The 18,829-nt window shown below is 49.5% G+C and overlaps 1 protein-coding gene across 2 annotated transcripts in view; it reads right to left on the bottom strand.

Moving 5' to 3' along the window:
- Positions 1-16,386, bottom strand: part of LRP1 (LDL receptor related protein 1) — a 107,494-nt gene extending 91,108 nt beyond the window's left edge. Inside the window, exons 1-4 of one of the 2 annotated variants that reach the window (XM_072655117.1) lie at positions 15,830-16,386; positions 8,055-8,177; positions 5,558-5,695; positions 2,950-3,069 (exon numbers count right to left, since the gene is read on the bottom strand). In XM_072655117.1, coding sequence (XP_072511218.1) covers positions 2,950-3,069; positions 5,558-5,695; positions 8,055-8,177; positions 15,830-15,962 — 514 coding nt within the window. In that variant the 5' untranslated portion in view covers positions 15,963-16,386. The remainder of the gene's footprint in view (positions 1-2,949; positions 3,070-5,557; positions 5,696-8,054; positions 8,178-15,829) is intronic. The other variant, XM_072655118.1, reaches the window with a different exon arrangement.
- Between the last annotated feature and the right edge of the window lie 2,443 nt (positions 16,387-18,829).

The raw sequence follows: 18,829 nt of genomic DNA, 5'->3' as shown, positions 1-18,829 counted from the left end.
TGTTGAGAAGTCAGTCGGCAGTTGTAGTTGATAGTTACAGGTTACTCTAGATCTCATCTTTCTCACAGCTGACTACACTGTGGAAATACTGAAGTCTGCTTTTGTCATTCATTATATTATTTATAAATTGTATGACTGATAACATTAATGTTTATTTATTTAAGCCCTATTAGACTGGGGAGGGGGAGGAGACAGAAAGAGGGAGACAGGAGATAGAGATAATGGGAAAAGTGGTTTCTCCAGTTTATTTGTAAACTGGGGTGGGATCTAATCAATTTAATTCATGAGAAAGACTGTATATTTCTATTCATTCTTTTTTTTACATATATATCAGCATATACCCCTTGATTGCCTTAGAACCTGGATAGAGAAGGAACATGGAATGAACCAGAGAGGGATGAGGGTCAGTGTGGTTGTCACCCATTCCCTACACAGCTTATGCATCCTAAACCCTGCTACATTTTATTTTGGAAGTTTCTTGCTTCTTAATTTTGTCATATGCTTTTTTAGTTTTGATTGGATTTTCCACAGGTTGGAAAATCCATATGGAAGTACACATGTTGTCTCCTCCTATTGAAGATCAGTTTCTTGAGGACAGGAACTGTTTGAATTTTGGTTCTGTATCCTGAGATGCTATGAGACTACCAGGCACATACTAGGTTCCTGATAAATGCTTGAGATTTAACTCCAATACAAAATAAGACATGTAGGACCCATACATAAAATTTGATCATGACATTTTCTGTGGCTCAAAAGATAAAACACATAATTCTTTGACTGGCTCTTGAGTCCTCTACAGTCTGGTTCCAATCTATCTTTCCAGTATTATTTCCCATTATACACCTTAAAATCTTCTTTCTGTTTCAGTCATCTTGGACTGCTAGCTGTTTTCTGATTTTGGCCTTCATATATTTGCAGAGGTTGTCCCCCAAGCCAGGTCTCTTCTCATCTCCACCTATTGAAAGCCTTTTCTTTCTTCAAGACCCAATTCAGTTGTCACCTTCTCTAAGAAATCTTCCCTGACCCTTGCCTCACATTTACTCCTGTCCCTTCCAGGCTGACTTGGATGTTCATACAACATTGTGTTTGGCTCTTTCTTTAGCCCTTATATCACAACCTCAGTAGCTCTCTGGTCCTCAGTTTCTTTATTTGTAAAAACAGAGACACTGGACTACATCAGCATTCAGCAAACTATGGCCAGAGGTCCACATCCAATCTGCTGCCTGTCCTTGTACAGCTGAGGAACTAATGCTTTTTCCCTATTCTGAAACATAAGAAAACTTTATTTAAAATGTAAAAACCTCAACCCATTCTTAGCTTGTAAGTCCACTAGTTTCCCAACCCCTGGATGAGATAAGTTCCAAGGTCCCTTTTATATGTTCTATAACAACAGAATCTAGGTAATCCTGACCTTGCACCATATTTGTTTATGTCATATCCATTTCAATGAACTATAAGGTCTTTGAAGGCGTCCTTTTTTCAACTTTGTGTCCCCACAGACTAAAGTTTAGTAAATCTCTGTTGAATTGTTTTGAACATTGATACAAAGTTCTAGGTGAGGGCTAAGGGGGGGAAAGTCATTACTGACTGAGAGTATTAAGTAAGGCATTACCTAGTACTAAAGAAGTCTCAAAAACATTTGACTTGTGTTCTAAAGGATGGCTAGGAATCCAATAGGCTTTAAGAACTGGGAAAAGGCATTCGAGGCACAAAACACAATAGGATAAGCAAAAGTATAGAGGTGGGTGAGCATAGTACACGAGGAAGATAGTATGTACTCCTATTTGGCCAGAATATTGAATATACGGAGGCAGGTAGTATAACATGAGGTGGGAAAGGTAGGGTGACAGCAAATTGCACAGGGCTTTGAATGCCAAGCTGAATTCAGACTCTACTGGATATTCTCTGGATGAGAAACCATGCCAAAGTTTTGAGCAGAGAAATGACCCAATGCATAAGAAAAATGAGTCTGGCAGCTGTGTAAAGGATGGACTGGAATACTGGGAGTGAGTGGAGGTCAGAGGGAAGGTGGTAATGAAGGTCTGTATTAAGGGGTAGCAGTGGGAAGACAGAGCAGAGTATGACTGAGAGTGATTTCGGAGGAAGAATCTACAAGGACAGGGAACTTATTGGATATGATTAGTTAAGAGGAAAAGTCAAAGGCAATTCCAAGTTATCCAACCAGGGAGAGGGGGACTGTCTTAAATGCCCTTTAACGCTATTTATCACATTCTGCCTTATATGATACAGAGATGTCCTTGAAGTAGAAACTGCCTCCACTATACACATCAGTTACCCACCTATAATTTATAGTCTTGGAGAACTGCCTGGGTCACTGAGAGGTTAAATGACTTCCTTGGGGTCATAAGTCATGTCGGAGGCAGGAATAGAACTCAGGCCCTCCTGACTCCTAGCACAGTTCTCTATCCACCATAGCACACAGTCTCTCAAATCTGCCTTGGAAAAGAGTAATTTGTGTCTCTGTTTTTTCTCTCTTCTAGTAGAATGCAAGGTCCTTGAGGGCAGAGACTATCTCTGTATCAGCCACTGCTACCACTGCCAACCAGATAGGATCTGATCAGCCTGGCCAATATGTTATTTTGGAATTTTCTTGCTTCTTAATTTTGTCATGCTTTTTTTTAGTTTTGATTGGATTGACGGTCTGTGAAATGGATGAAAATGACTTTCATATCTGTCTTTGATATTGCCAAAGGTGCTTAATAAATATTTCTTGATTGTCGATGGGTCATTGTGGCCACAGCATCCAGCACGGTGTTTAGCATATTGTAAGTGCTCAATGGGTGTTTATTCCTTTAATTTCCCTTCACCTATCTTTCTTTCCTCCTTCTCCCTCCTCCACCCCCCATCTTTCTCTCTTTTCTCTCCTGTTTCTCCTGTCTCTGTCTCTCACACAGATGCGCGCGCGCACACACACACATACATACACACCTTTGCAGCTTTTATTGTCACTCTGGAGTTGGAAGCTGCTGTTGCAGTAGCAGGCAGGCCCACTGAGTGTGGGCACACAGTGATGCTGGCAGCCTGCTCTGGAGCAGTTTGCCCGGAGCTCTGGGGAGCGGAAAGAGATGGACACAGAGACATAAATACACACCAAGTCCCATCATGCTGCCCTCCTGTTCTTTCTGAGTAGGAAGTTTTCTGAGTCTTCCTTAAGGAAAGTAGTGGTATTCCTTGCCTCTGGCCTGAATGAGCAGATGGGATGGCCTGGGGCTGAGTGCTCAGGAACGTGATGCTCAGTGTAAGGGAGTGTACCAGGCCCTCAGTGCTCCACCTCCTATCTCAAAGCTTCCCCCACCTCCCTTCTAACAACCCAGCAATCTTTGCCTAGGGGTGGTAAGCAGCAGTAGTTGTGGTTGTGTTTGTCCTTGGTTCTCGGAGAGGACCATGACGTCCAGATGATGACATGACTTGCAGTTGACTTTGATTTGAGTGAGGGAGGGCTGTGCAAGGTCATTAGCCTCACTATCTTCTCCTGAGCCATCTGGGTCCAGTGGCCTGATATTCATCAGGATGGCTGGAGATGGTCCAGGATGCAATGGGAGACCCTGGCCCTCTCAGGCTATGGTCTTATAGCATTCTCACTTTGAGTGAGATACACCCATTGAATGAACAGGCTTCTTTAAGTAGTTGCTCAAGGGATGGCCCCTTTAATAAAAAAAATAAAATCACACTGGGAGGACAAGACCCTCAGGGTTCCTGAGTAAAAGAGAAACAAGTAGTGGTGGTAGGTAAAAGAAGGAGGCTGGGGAAGTGGGACTTAAGCTCCCCCTGGACCTTTATCCCCATTTTCCTCTTCTTCCTGTGACCCATTTCCACCCAACAGACAGAACTAAATGAGCTGAGAGGGGGAAGAAAAGTGTGTAGGGGAGCACCTGTTCCTCCAGGCCTGAAACCCAATTAGCCGTCCTCAAGTGGGGCTGGGTGGCGCGGCAGATCAACCACAAAGCCCCCTTTGTCTATCTACCCACCAAACCCGGCATCAGAGATTGAGAACTGCCTGATCTACTAAAAGGTTTAAAAGCCGTAAGCCTGGCAGAGGGAGCTTGGGGGTGTGGGTAGGGAGACAATAAGGATGCATCTATTCCCCCACAAAAGGAGTTAAAATGTCCTATTCTTTGGATCTCAAAGCTGGATATTCCTTTTTTTGGAGGGGGAGGGGAAGATGCCAGTGGCTTCTGGCTTTTTGGGCACAGAGTCCCACGCCACAGGAAGCTGATAAGCTCCGAGTTCAAACCCCAGGTTTAGGGGATGTTGGGTTTTTGAAGTTGGAGGAGGAAGAAATATCATGACTTCAAAGAAAACGACCTTTAACCTGTCCACCTTTGACCCCTAGACCAATGCCCCTGAAAACGATCAATATGGGTGAAAAAGGGGTGTGGGGGTAAATGAGAGTTCAAACTCTGGACCCTCTGTGTTCCCCCATTCCTATCCCACAGGCCCCAGAGATGAGAGCCAAAATAAACAAGAAGGAGGAAGAAAAAAATCTTTTGCAAATTCCTCTCCTCCCCACCCCCCATCCCCAAACAGTGAACAGAATCCAGATGTGACTCCTCCAGAAGGCAGATGTTTTCCAACTACTTGGCACACGTACATGAAGAACCTTCCTCTTATCCTCCAGTAGTGGTGAATTGAAATGCCTACCCCCCCCCCCAGGCTCCCACCCCATCTCCCACCCAAACACTCAATCCCTTCTTTCCCTTTCCCCCAGTCTCATCGAGGTTTCCTCTGTGACCCCCTCCTCCCCTAAGTGTCCCACCATGCTAGTTTTCTCCTTTGCTGCTTTCTTCCCCCATCACCAGCCTTCTTCCAGATAGTCACCCCTTCACTCCATTTATCCTTCCCTACGTAGTACACACAGTATACTTCCCTACATAATATACACAGTATACACATAACCTTTTTTCAGGAAGAGCCCCCTCATTCCTTCCCCTCAAGCCTTCTCCAGGATGGCAGCACTGACCGTGCTCATGCATCCCTGCCCCTACATTCCCTCCTTAGCACTCTCTCTTCAGCTCAACTTAGATCCCTTCTAGGCTCAGGTTCAGGACTCTGTGGATGAGTATGAAATCTGAAAGGAGTAGGGATTAAGTTTCAGGGAGATAGGGAAGAGGATCGAAAAGCAACAATTTATCTGAAATCTAGCCCTGAATTTTCTTCTCCTCTATGACTCACCACTAACACATCCCAAGGACCCTGACCTCCACAGGCCCATATTCTCCCTTTTCAGACTAAATGAGAAGTCTGCCCAAGGAAATGGGTAGACTACTGATCCCCTGCTGTTCTACCTTCCCCCCAACAGAAATCATATCCCAGGGCTGAGGAAACTTAAGATCATCTGGACCAACTACTTCACTTTAGAGATTGATTAAGAAATCCGGATCGAGAAGGAAAGAGGTCCCATCTATAGCTTAGCAGCAGAACTTGGGCCTAGAACTCAGGTCCTGACTGCAAGTCCAAAGAATGCTCTCTCCCAATACAGCTGCTTCTGGAGGCTAGAGCCCAGTAGGGGGTGGTGGTGGGGAGGGTGTCACTATACCTCGGCAATGAGGTCCCTCATCAGTGCCATCAAAGCAGTCTTGTATCCCATTGCAGAGACGGGACATAGGTACGCACATCTCTGTACCAAGACAATTGTGCTCATTGGGCTGACATCTCTGGACCTTGCTCTGTGGACCTGGGGAAGGAAAAAGAGATGTAGAAGGTCAGTGGCAGGTTCTGGTTACTACGGACTAGCTGACCATTCCCTCCAGGATGAGACAGCATCCTCCCCTTATTTGACAGAAGGTTGAACTGAGGCACTTAGAGTTCAACATCAACCTCTCTCCCTACCAGGAGCTACCAACCTTCTTCCCTTTCAGGGTCTTGTCCTGAATTACCTCCATGAACAGATACCCTGGGCTTTGCTCCCTCCTCCTGATAAATGCCCATTAGCACAAAGTCAAGGAGAAACCAGGTCTCAGGCAAGCACAATGACAAATTCTATGGCCATGCCCCCTGCCAGGCTCCAGGCCCAGTGTTCCTGGCAACCTAGGCAGTCTTATTGTTCTGAACTGGGGGGTGGGAGAGAAGGAGCAGGAGGACTATAGAGGGAGGGCAAGCTGGGGTCAAATGTTGGGGTGAGAGGGAAGGCAGAGTGGTATTACAGTGTATCTGAGGCAGAAAATCCTACTAAGTCACAAGACATTTCTCTATACATAGCTCATGGCTCTAGTAAAGAACTAGGTGAAAAGATGGGGCCTGGGTTGGGGCAAGAACCTAGACCTAGCTGGCAGAAGCCTCGGAAAGGCCAAAGGTTACAGTGAGCTGGCTTTCTGTTTATCCTATCTTTCCTCTCCCTTAGAGGTAGACTGAAAGATAAGACAGGACTACGTTCAAAATCACTATTTCAGAGAGCACTGAGTGACTGGACAAGGCTGGGAGGGGGGCCAGGTCTTGCATCATATTCTTTGGCTGGTCCCCCCTCACTTCCAGGCAGCCCCTGTTTAGGCAAAACAGGGGTGATGGGAAGGGTGTATGTGTGTATTGGCAGCATCCTAGTTAAAAAAACAGAGATCATGAAAGAGGGGGTGGCCTTTGTCCTGAACAAGATACTTGGAGGCTAGGGAACCAAAGAACACTTGATGACCTGGTTGACTCTTTCCTCAAATCCCCACCCTAAGAGATAGGGAAGAGAGAAGTAGAGGAAGGAGGCACCATTAGAACCATACATCCTATCCCCTACTCTATAAGGGCGGCATTTATGGCTGAGGCTTAGAGATAGCCATCCTACTTAATGTTCCTAACCCATGGGCAGAGTATGTGTATGTATATGGGTGTTTGCATATGTGTGTGTGTGTGTGTGCATATGTGTGTGTATGCGTATGTGTGTGTGTGTGTGTGTGTGTGGGAGAGAGAGAGAGAGAGAGAGAAGGAGAGGGAGGGAGAAACAGAGAGACAGAGAGAAAGCTACAGAGACAGAGAGAGAGAGATGGGAGAGAGACAGAGAGAAAGAGAGAGAAGATCAAAGAAAACTGGCAGCCCCTTATGAGCCTTAAAATTAAAATAACTCCTTGTAATTATTAGGGGGGTAGCAGGCATGTCCAGGAAGAGTTCAAGAAGCCCAAGTGTTGAGGGAAGGAGAGATTTTGGCTTCTGATTTGGGCCACAGTGGGCAGGAGGCTCATGCCCATCACAATCAAGTTGGATGACCCCTGTGGGGAGGGAGGTCGTTCTCTATAAGGAAGAGAGACTGACCAGGTATTTGCCTGTGGCCTGGACTCCCAGGGTCCTACCATCTGATTCCTCCACCCCCATCCCCACTCTTAGCTGGCAGGGAGGGGAACCTTTCTCCCAGTTTAAGCAGCTCATGGTGATTACACCACTTATTAGGGCAGGGGGAGGGGGAGGAGGCTGGGGTGGCTTCAGCTCAAAGGGCATGAGGGGATGTATACATGAGTGTGGAAGGCCTAACCATGGTACATGGCCTCTAGGGCTAGGTGACTTGATATGAGGATAGGGGATGTAACAAGACCTAGGAGGAATTTGCTGTTGGATAGGGGGGAAAGGATATAGAGGAGGTACTGGGCACAATGTCCCAGCATGAGAAATAGGAGGGATATGAAGGCAGTATATGACTCTGGTAATGGTTTTCAATGTCCTAATAACAAATAGCATTTAAATAGCTCTTTAAGGTTTACAAAGGACTTTACAAATATCACTTCATTTGATCCTCACAACAAGTTCTTGGAGGTAGGTGCTACCATTTCCCCCATTTTACAGATGAGGAAAATGAGGCAGACGGAGGTTAAGTGACTTGCCTGGGGTCATACAGCTAGTAAATATCTGAGGCTGGATTTGAACTCAGGCCTCCCTGACTCCAGGTCCAGTCCACTGTACCTCCTAGCTGCTACTAGGCAAAACATGCCCTTGGCTCATTTAGGGTCTGATAAAGTCTCTTCTTAAGGTCTTTCCTTTTCCATGGAAACTTTGCATGAGGCAAAACAGGAAAGGAATAGGACCAAGGGGATGTAAAAGAGGTAACCACAGGTACATACAGATCTCAGGGGCCTCATCAGAGCCATCCGGACAGTCCTTTTCTCCATCACACCGCCAGCCTTTGGAGATACAGGTAATCTGGTCTCTACAAGCGAACTGCTTAGGGCTGCAGGTCTTGGGGACTGCCGAGAGTTAGGGTGGAAAGAAAGAACGGGGGCATCAGAGAGGGTTTGGGCCAGCCCCATGCCACTGGAATCTTCCTCTGGGGTTTAGAGCCCCCTATTCCCTCCCCCAACACTCTTCCCCTATCCAGCCTGGGCTCCTAGCCATGGCCTACATGCAGGAGGGAGGAGGGAGACAGCCATAGCCAGAGCCTGTTGGTCACTCCCAGAACGTTATGTACCTGGTGAGGCGGGGAGGGGGGCTTGGAGGCAAGAACCTCCAGGGAACACATTCCACTTCTCCCTCCCCCCCCACCCCCCCCCCCCCCACCATAACAACCTCCAAGGCTGCCTTTCTTTTCCCCCTCCTCACAGTGGGGTCACAGACCCTTTGGCTCAGGGTCACTCAGGCCAGACACCAGTTTTCCCTATACCAGTAAAAAGCCAATGGGTAAGGCTGATTTCCAGAAGAGAAGTTAAGCTTTAAATACTTTCCCCCTCTTATCTTGCCTTACTGCTTTAACCAGACCTGGAGAATTAGTTCTTCCTAATCTCCTTGCCACCCTCAACCCCATCCAGCTATTCCCTCTTTTTGAACTCTAGCTCCTCCCAGATCCACCCCCACACCCCAAACCTCTGGCACCCACACAGGTACTAGGTTAGAGTTGCCCTTGGCATCAACTGTGGCTGGGCTCATAGCCCACAGACAAGGTTGCGATGTCTTCCTTTCTCTTTGAGGACACTTAAAACAATGGCCAAGTTAAACTCCAGTGAAAGTAACTGGATGATACTGCATAGGGGTGGAGGTTTGGCATGCAAAAGGGGCCTTTGAGTTGGGGACCCACCCACATGGAGAATGATCAAGGCAATAGATTCACCCCATCATGGGACACCCCAATTGATATAGTCTAAGGAACCAGGGGAAGCTGGGGGGATTGATACTCAAGGACAAGATGATACCCTAAGATTAGACCCCCTTAGCCTCGCCAGGTTTAAGGTCACCTCTGTAAATTAAGAATGCTAAATTATATAAATAAAGATAATTAGAGAGCCTTCCAAGGCCTCATTTAGCCGTCTCATTAATTTTTTTGTTCCCCACTCTGGCTCATGTAAACAGGGTCTGTGGAGGCTTTCTTCTCCAGGGGAGAGGATCTCTCAGTCTCTCCCTTCTATCACCTCACCTGAGGTCTCATCTCCCTCTGTCTGGGAGCAGTTTAAACCCCTTCCCTTCTTGCCTTTCCTTCTATGGGGAGAAGAAATGGTGCATCCTTTTCCTCCAGAAAATACCTCTTCAGAGTCCCCAGGCCAGGGGCTTATTTCCCCCACTTCCTAGATCTTCTCTTTTGGGGCTACATCCCTCTCAGATCCCTTTTTTCTCCCCACCCCCATTCCCACATCTTTCCAGACCTCCCCTGCCACTACCACCACCTCCTCCCCACCCCCTCCACCCCCACCAGGGGGCCCAGGCCTCCAGCCAGGACCTTAGCAAAACCCAGGAAATGCATCAAGGATGGTCTTGCCAGGCCCCAGGAGCTCCCCCACCCCCAATCCATCCTAGCCCTCAGCCCCAAATAAAGGGCCCTTGAGGAGGTAGATAATGCTGAGTTCATTGCCCCACTGGACCAGCTGTGAGGTCTTCCCGGGAAATGGAGCTCGTTAGCATTCGGAACAGTCCTCTTCCCTCAACAACTCCGTTGGCTACAAGGTGGGGGGGGGGGGCGGATTTGGGAGTGGTGCAGAATGGGATTCATTGGCAGATGGGATACTTGAGGAGAGAACTAGAAGGCTCTAGCCACTCTCCACTTTTACTTCTTTTTTACATTTCCTCTTTCTTTCCCCTGAGTCGAAGTCCGGGCTCAGATAGGGTCATTCGTTGCTTATCCTGGCCTCTCCTCATCCATGTCCCATTCAGCGTCCTCCCCGTCTATCCCTCCCCCTCCCTCCTCTAGCCTCTGCTTGGTCCCCCAGCCTCCGCTTCCCCCCCACCCCACCCCCTTCATTTTTGGCCAGAGTTCGACAGAGGAAACAGCAGCTGGCAAACTCCGAAAGCTGGAATGAGTGAGATTCACAAACCAGATGTGCTCTTTGGGGGGGGGGGGGGGGGGGGAGGGGAGGGACCGAAGAAGAAAGGGAAAGCAGAGAAGGCTAGAGCTCAGGGCTCCTTTTTCCCTCCCAGAGGCATCTATCCCGCCTTCCCTTGTGCTCCCCCTCCCTTGCCCAAGCCTGCAGGATGGGGGACACTGCTGACCTGCCTGTCAGTGAAAGGAGGTGATAACCCTAAGACCTCTTCTGGACTCTGTGAGGCCTGGGAGGAAGGGAGGCAGATTTGGAGGACAGGCCCGTACCACTTCAGTAACTCACTTTCAGATAACGGACACGGCTAAGATAAAGTTTTTTATCTAGTACTCCCAGTCATACTCATCTGCAGGGACTTCGAATTTGCTTCACTTGGAGTTGGCAGACGTTCCTCCCTCCCTTCCCTATCCATATCACCTGAATCTAAAACACAGGAACCCCATCAACCTTTGTCTAGCACTAAAGACAGAGGCAAGCTGACAATGCACTCAAACTCGGGGTGGGGGGTACAGATGCCTCTGGGAAGAACTGGTCAGTCATTTTCAGCTCCTGAGTTGGTGGTGTTCCTCGACCAGCTGCATAGACAGGCTAGGATCCAGTAGAACAGTGACAAGAGGCGATTTTTGGTCTATTTCCATTTGGAGGAGGAGAGGGAGCTAGAGTTTGGGGGGGGGCAGCTGGCTGGGTAACAAACTTCTGGGAGAAAGAAGAGAGAGGGAAAGGGAGGAAGGGAGGGAGAGAATACAGCCAGCAGCACAGAAGGGGCGTCTGTTCTCAGCTTTGCTTCTAGACGAATGTGACCGCCATGCTAAAGCTAGCTGACACCCCTGCTCTTCCTATTCCCCACCCTGGGCTCTTGGCCCAGTCCTGGCCTCTGGGGCCACTAAGAATGACCCACTGGAAGCATTCGGCCAGACACAACATGGACTCCCCCTGTCCCACTCGGACTCTGGCTGAAGCCCTCTATCCATGTCTGGGACCTTTAAGGAGAAGGGGACTGGAGTTGGGGGGGGAGAGGACAGAAAGAGATTAAGAGTTGGAGAAGGAAAAGATGGCAAAGGCCTCCCTTTAGGGAAGATAGTTGGGAAGGTGAAGTCTTGGAATAAAGGGGTGCTGGTCATTCCCTAAACCAATAAAGAGCAGCTTAAAAGCGGAGGGAAGTGGTCTGTAAGGGGATTTCCCAAAAGGCTAGAGAGACCTGGGGACAGTAAGTAGGAAAGATCTCCTATTTTTGCAACATAGAGGCAAAGGGAGAGATTAATTTTCTCCTCCCGGGGCCATCTAAGGAAAAGAACCACAGAGGATATATTTAAGGGCAGAGAGGAAGGTGGGGGACTGGAGGAGCACTGGGGGACACAGTGAACAGGACTATGAACTTTCAGATAAACTGGAAATGGGGATAACAGAAGAGCCTCCCAGCCCCAAACCCAGAGCTTTTTACTTGATTTAATGTATTTTGGGTGTTACCCCGCAGCTCTGGAGGCTCCCAGAGGCTCAGACACATTTTTGTCATTCCTGAGTCTGGGCCTCTGCTCTGTGGCCAGGATGGATGGATGGGGTGGCTCAGACCGCTGGGGGAGGAGAAGAGGGCCCCCTCCACCCTGAGTCAATATTGACTCAGCAGGACATGAGCCTGACCCTTAACCCCCCTCCCCACACACAAGATTTTTCTTTGACCCCACAAATGAAACCCAGACCACCAAGCTATCCTTAGAGGTCATCACATCTATCCCTCTGCCTTCACAATCCCAAGTCTATCTGCCTATACTTTGCAAGGAAGCAAATTCCCCAGGCTCACTGGATTCCCCAACTCTTTCCCCTGATATCTTTAATTATTGGGAAATTCCCCGTGAAGTCCAAGTTCTCTTCCTCATGATGCTCAGCCCCTTAACTCCCACTCTGCCCATGGGATACGGCAAACTCACTCCCTGAGACTCCCCCTCTAATATCTGCTCTCTAAGTGAGGGGGGGCAGAAAGGAAAGAGGGCAGGGGGGACATTTCTTTCATCCAGTTTTCACTGGAAGCTTAAGAACTCATTGCCTCGGCCAACTCAAGGAAGAGCATGTGATACAGACTTAGGGAGCGATTGGAGACAGAGATGTCAAGAGATAGACAAACCCAGTGAAAAAAGGTAAAGAAAGACTGGGAGAATCAGGGAGGGGAGACAGAGGGAGTGAAGGAGAGACAGGGAGGGGTCGACAATCGAAGGGTAAGCTGCCAGAGACAATGACATAGCTGTCCTGGGGTGAACCTAGCAAATGACACCATCAAGGAAGTAATAGTGTAGAAATGGGACTGAGGGGACTAAGTCCCCTTCCCGGCTGTCTGCACTTACCCTGGGATTACCAGCATGAGGGATAAATTCCCATTACACAGAGAAGGAAAGCAGTTAGGACTCATGTCAAGGCCTTTCCAAGACTTGGAAGGGTGAGAAGAGGAAAATTAAAAGCTGGGCATCTTCCCTGAAAGATACTCTAGATTGGGGCAGGAGTGGGAGAGGATCAGGGCAAGGGACAGATGACCCCACAACCCCACTCTCCCTCCATCACCACAGAGGGTGGTTTCACGCTTGGTGCCTCCAGGCCACAGGCTCCGGAAACACTCCAGAGCCGACTGCTTCCTTCTCTAAACAATGCTGATTCCTGCTGATGGAGCTGAAACCTGGCTACAGAGCCAGGGATTGAGAGGAAAAGCTGTCCCCAACCTACGCGCACATCCCCAGGCCCACCTTAGACATAACCCCAAGAGAAAACCTAGGTCAAAAAACCCTTATCCAACTACACTCCCATATACCTCAAGGATTCCCCAAAAGCAAATCATTGAGACCACCTTCTGAACACTTCCACTCATGATTCAGGGGACAGGGGTCAGGGCTCAGTGACCTAGAAATTAGACTCCATCTCCACTGAAGGTAGAGGCTGAGAAGATGTTTAGATATGAAAGAAAATTTCCCAAAAGTGAGGGGCACATGTACGTTCGGGATGGCGATTCCCTGCCCCAGTTTGACATAGGCGTGAGGTGGAGGTAGGAGTACTAGAAGACAGCTCTTGATGAGTTATGGTCTGGGCTCAGGGCTGGGGGTGGACAAGGAGAAGAGGGAGATAATGTGGGGAAGGTAGAGATGGGGTACAGTATAGAATAAACACAGGGTGGTGGAGGAGGAACTCCAATCAACATTTCCCTCAGCTACTCTGTTGATTCAGAGAGGAGGAGAACCTCCTCCTAACCCTCATGTCAAGAAGTGTCTAAGGAGGAAAACTGAGGCACAGAGCCAAAACAACATGGACTTTTAAGGTGACAATCCAAAAGTTTTCCCCCTAATAACAATGTGAATTTATATATCACTTCAGAGTTTACAAACCACTTTTTCCCCAAGAGCCCTGTGAGGTAGATAGTGCAAGTGTTATTATCACTATTTTACAAGTGAGGAAACTGAGGTCTGAAAAAGTGAAATAATTTGCCCATAGTTACATAGCTGACTTCATCATACTTCGTTCACCTCTCCTTCCATATTACAACTGCTTCTCTCATCTCATTCTTTTGGGCACAGTCTGAGATAATGGAATTTGAGGAGGGGGCAGTATTGGAGAAAAGGAATGGTCAGGGAGAACAGTTTCTAAACTTCGATCAGAGTTGAACGTCTCTGTAACACATACCTCCTCTCCCCCCCCCCCCCCCCCCAACGCTCCAGAGCGGGTAGCCAAAGCCAGCATTAGAGCCCTTGAACACAGAACAGCTGTGTCACTTTCTCATCCCATTGTGAAACTCCAGCTGGGCCCCTGAACACATCTCAGGATGTTTTGTGTTCCCCATAGTGGCCCCTCCAGCCTCTTAACACCCCCAACCAAATTGTTTTCCTCTTCTTGTCTTGACTTTTCTGATTCTTCCTAATCTTTCCCAGAACCAGGTGTCCCAATTCCCTCTGCCTCAGCTTCCCAGCATTCAAACCTCCTCATTGAAGGAAAAAAAGTTAAATATAATTATTTGGGGGGTACAGCAGGCAGATATAGGCTGCTTTGGAAAGAGATGAGGGCAGAGATTCTCCCTTCTTCTAAACTGGGCAATTTCTGTTTTTGTTTTCCTCCTAGCCCAAAGAAGGAGAGTTCTGAAGGATGGTATAATTGAGGAAGGGGGCATTGAATATTCCCCCTCTCTATGTGGGTTCCCTGCTCCCCAAACTTCTCCTCTCCTCTCCTGCCTCACTCTTAACCAAAGTAAGAGGGTCTTTGATTCCCATTGAGGTCAGGGGGAGGGGGACAGGGCAGTTGGATTTCTGAGAAAAACTTTCCCAACCCCAAACTTGGCAAAGTTTTGGAGATTGGAAGTGGGGGTGGAGGTGTGGTGGGCCTGAGGAGGGAGGGTCATTTCTTGCTGTGGGCAGAGTATGGAGCCCCCTGGGGGAAAAGGGTGGTGAGACACCCCACATACACTCAATCAGTGGGGCTCAGTTCTGCCCAGCCCAACCCCCAACCTATCCGTCCCTATTCTTGACTTAAGACAAGACTTGAACCCATGACTCAGGGTTAAATAGGAAAAGTTGCCAAAAGGGAGGAAAGGAGAGGGAACAAGAGGCCACCCCCAGTTCCCTAAAGCACATAGAGTTCCGGCTAGAGCTGATGTCTGCATTATGCAAAGGGAGAAGGGGGAGGGGGGGAGAAATTAAAAACAAATTCACTTAAGTTGCAGAACAGAAAACAGCAGCGGCATACTCCCCCTTCCTCCCATCCCTAAACTCTCCTAGTCCAAAGTGTGAAGGTACCAGAAAAGCATTCCGTGCCCCCACCTCAGTGATCCAAACCCGACTCCCAGCCCCTCTCCTCACTGATGACGTCTGACGTTTCATCCCAAACCTCCAGAAATTAAGAAGAGAAACTCGAAGTAACGTAATAACCCCCCACCCCTCCCACCTCTATCCCCATACAGCTCCACTCAACCCCGGCTACAGATAGAGGCCCACAAAAGGGGGAGTGTAGAAAGAAAGATGTGGAACCCTGGAGGCCTAGGCTAGAACCCAGTCCTTCTAGAACCCATTCCCTCCACCCCTGCTCCAGGGCCCAGTCCATCTTTTAGTACACAAGTCCTCTTCCTCTCCTCACACCTCTGCCCAATGTGGGCACCAAGGAAAAGCACTTCCCCCTTTGGCTTTCTCCCTCTACGCATTAGAAACGCACTGCAGACCCCCGCCCGAGCAGTTCTCCCCCCCCCCTTTGCAGATGTTTAATGCAAATCCAGATTCCTTCACAATTCAGATAGGGATGGGGGGGGGGGGGCCGGGACACGTCCTCCGCTAGAAATAGAGACAGCATAGGCCTCGCTTCATCTTCGGTGGCACTAAGCGGGCGCCGGGTCTGCCCCCCAAGCCAGTCTTTGTCTGAACTGGGGGGGTCCGGGAAGCATCTTCCACCCAGGCTCCCCACCCCCAGCCAACCCAGACCCCTGCTCCCAGCCCCCAGCCGGGGCGCTGCTGTGTCAGCTGGACCCGGATAACAAAAGGCCCCCCCACTCCGCGACTCCCTCCCCTTTCTGCAGTAAGAGGTGGGGACTGGGGAGGGGGCGTCCTCGGGGGAGGGGGGAGGGTGGGGGGACTCTCACTCACCATCCATCGCCGCTGTGGCCAGAGCCAAAGCCAGCGGCAGCAGCAGCAGCGGGCTCAGCATGGTGGTGCGGGGCCGGTGCAAACAGCCCCCTCCTCCGCAATCGGGCTCCTTCTTGACTGTGCCCCCCTTCATGGGGGTCCCCCGTTTTCCTCCCCGCCTTTATTTTTGTCTTTTCTTTCCGCAAAGCCCAGCGAGCTCTGGGATCGGAGGAGGGGGGTAGTGAGAAGGCAATAGTTAAGGGCCCCTCTGCTGGAGCTGGCTGGCGGGGAGGATGCGCCCCCAAATCGAACACCTCGAGGTCCCCCCTCCCTCCTCTTCTCTTGGCTCTCCCCTCGCCTAGGGCTTAGCTCAGAGCCCCATCTCGGAGCCGCCTCCGGCTGCAAAAATGCACAATTGGGAGGAGGCGGGGGGGGATGGGGGGGCGTGGACGGGGTGGGGGAGCCTAGGAAGGGGGGTCCTTCGCAGCTTTAGAAGAGCTGGAGGGTTCCCCTCTTTTCCTCCTCAGTGCAAGGGCCCTGAGCTCGCGCCTGTGCTCCCGGGATGGAGGTGGCGCGGGGGGGGGCGGGGGGAGGGAAGGGGGGAGTGGGAGGTAGGGAGCAGAGGGAGGGGGCGGGGAGGGGGAAGGGGCGGGGAGAAAAAAGAGGGGGAGAGCTAGCTACGCGGCAAATGTCCTGGTGCGCATGCGCGCCGTTCTCGCCCTCACCCTCCAGAAGAGGGGGAGAAGGAGGAGTGGCAGGGCCGAGGGGCTTGGAAAGCGGTTCCAGAGAGGCGGTGCCATGGACCCGCGGGCCAAGACACAGAATCATAGGATTGAAGCTAGAAGGGACATTCACTCCAGCTCGGTCACTTTACGGATGGGGAAACTGAGGCCCGGACATTTCTGTGACTTGTCAATGATCAAACTGATCACAGAGCCGGGATTCGAACCCGACTACAAACCCCTTCGCTCTTTCCCCACATCCAACTTCGCTCTAAGATCGCCGTCACTCCCCCCTCCCCTCCATCACCTCCCGTCTGCGTCTTCCAGAGCTGAGGGGATAGATGGGCAGGGTGTGGGGCTACAGGATTTCAGCCCCGTCCTGGGTTCTAGATTCTCCTCTCTGGACTTGGGCCTGTACCCTTCTGTAAGCTTGACCCTATCCCTGTCCTCCTCTTCCAACCCCCCCTTCCACATACACACGCCGCCCCCCCTCCCTCCCCCCCAATCCCTGGCCCGTAGAGAGCTGGGGAAGAGATGCCAGTCAGTGGGGAAGGCACTGGGAGAAGTTGAGCATTGATTTGGAGGCTCTGGGAAAAGTGGAAGGGGATTGGCTCTCGGGGCAAAGGGGGCGGGCCGGAACCGCCCAGGCCCCGCCCCACCTCCCTAGCTCTCGGCTTCCCAGTAAACAGGGACATTTGCCGGGACTCGACTGAACTTGTACTTTCGCCTTGGGTTAAGGACTAGAGCCCACCTTAGTGCCCGTCCCTCCCCGCCCCCGTCCCCCTTAGCCCACCCACCCCTCCTTTCCTTGGCGCAGGGCAGGTTTGGGGGCGAGCTGTTTGGAAGGGAGTGAGTCACTGGATGGGTGGGGCGGGCAGCGCCCCCGCCTCCCCCGGGGAGGTCAGAGGCATTTGTTGTGGTTGTTTTTGTTTTGAAAATGTCTGTGTTTGGGGCTTTTCCCACCTCCCAGGTGACTTCGGAAATGAAAGCTAGGGACCAGAGCTCTAACTCTCTGGGTTCTAGATTCACAAGAAAAAAGGTTTGTAATTGGCAAGTGGGAGGGGGGGAGATTCTGAGGATCGGTCTGGGATTTCTAGGTTTACTGGATTTCCATCCCTGAGTGCCCAGCCGTGGTCCCAGGTTCCGAGTCTTTTGCAATAGACGTCCCTCGAGCTCCGGGCTTTTGGGAATGTGCGTCTCGCCATTGCCCCCTTCTGGTCTGTCTTTTCGCCTTACATTATGGAGAGGGTCGAGTGGTAATGAAGAGCCTCCAGAAAAAGAGTGAGGAATGCCCTGCCAGATGTTGAAACTATGAAGCCAGTTGTTGGATGTTTGAGCAAAGAAAGCACAGCAGATACAAAGGGAAGAGTTAGGACCAATGAGTGGCAGTCGGATATGGGGAAAATTTTTCCAACTGTTAGAAATAACCAAAAAGCAGAATAGATTGATTAATGGCGTTGTTTCCTAGTCTAGAAATGTCTCATCTCCCCGGTCCATCCTTCTCACAGATGCCAACATAAAGACACATGCTTAAAACCTTAAGTGGCTCCCTGTTACTTCTAGGTTAAAATATACAGGAAGGAAATAAATATTTTATTAAGGGCCAGGTGACTATGTGCTAATCACCTTACACATATTTCGTTTGATCTTTACAACAACCTTAAGAAGAATTTGCTAGTATTATGGCCAATTTAAAATTGAGGAGACTGAGGTAGACAGGTGAAATCACTAGCCCAGAGTCACGCAGTGTGATGAGATTGAATTTGTTTTTTTTTACTAAGGTCTGGTAGTATTTAAGGATGTGCACAATTAGACTCTAACCTAGCCCACCAACCTTTTTTTTTTTTTAAATTCTTTTCAAAATTAGGAACTTAGTAATGAACAAACAAACATTTTCATGTACAAATTACAAGAACAAAAAGAGAAGATAATATATGAAAAGGGACATCTCTATCCTCTTTTATGCACATTATTGAAGTTCTGGGACAGTTAGCTGTTCCTCAGATTTTGAAGGGTATCTGCTGCCTCTGCACTCCCTCAGGTCATCCCCCGAGGGCTGAAATTCAGTCTTTCCTTAGCTCTGCCTTTCCTTATCCTCCTTTAAGGCTCAGTTCCTGTTTTCTCCATGAAGCCTTCCCAGATCTTCCTTAAGCCATTAGTGCTCCTTCTTCTTTTTCTAACAATCTTTACATGCTTGGAGCTATTTTTTGTCCTTTCACTTTCTATCTGAGGAAACATTTGTTTCTTCCTTCTTTCTATCTGTGAATATGTCATATACTTCCAGCTCCTTGATGATGGG

Source organism: Notamacropus eugenii, chromosome 3, assembly GCF_028372415.1.
Source record: "Notamacropus eugenii isolate mMacEug1 chromosome 3, mMacEug1.pri_v2, whole genome shotgun sequence".
Taxonomy (NCBI): Eukaryota; Metazoa; Chordata; class Mammalia; order Diprotodontia; family Macropodidae; genus Notamacropus; species Notamacropus eugenii.
Note: the sequence above shows the minus strand (reverse complement) of the source record. Positions and strands in the feature narration are given on the sequence as shown.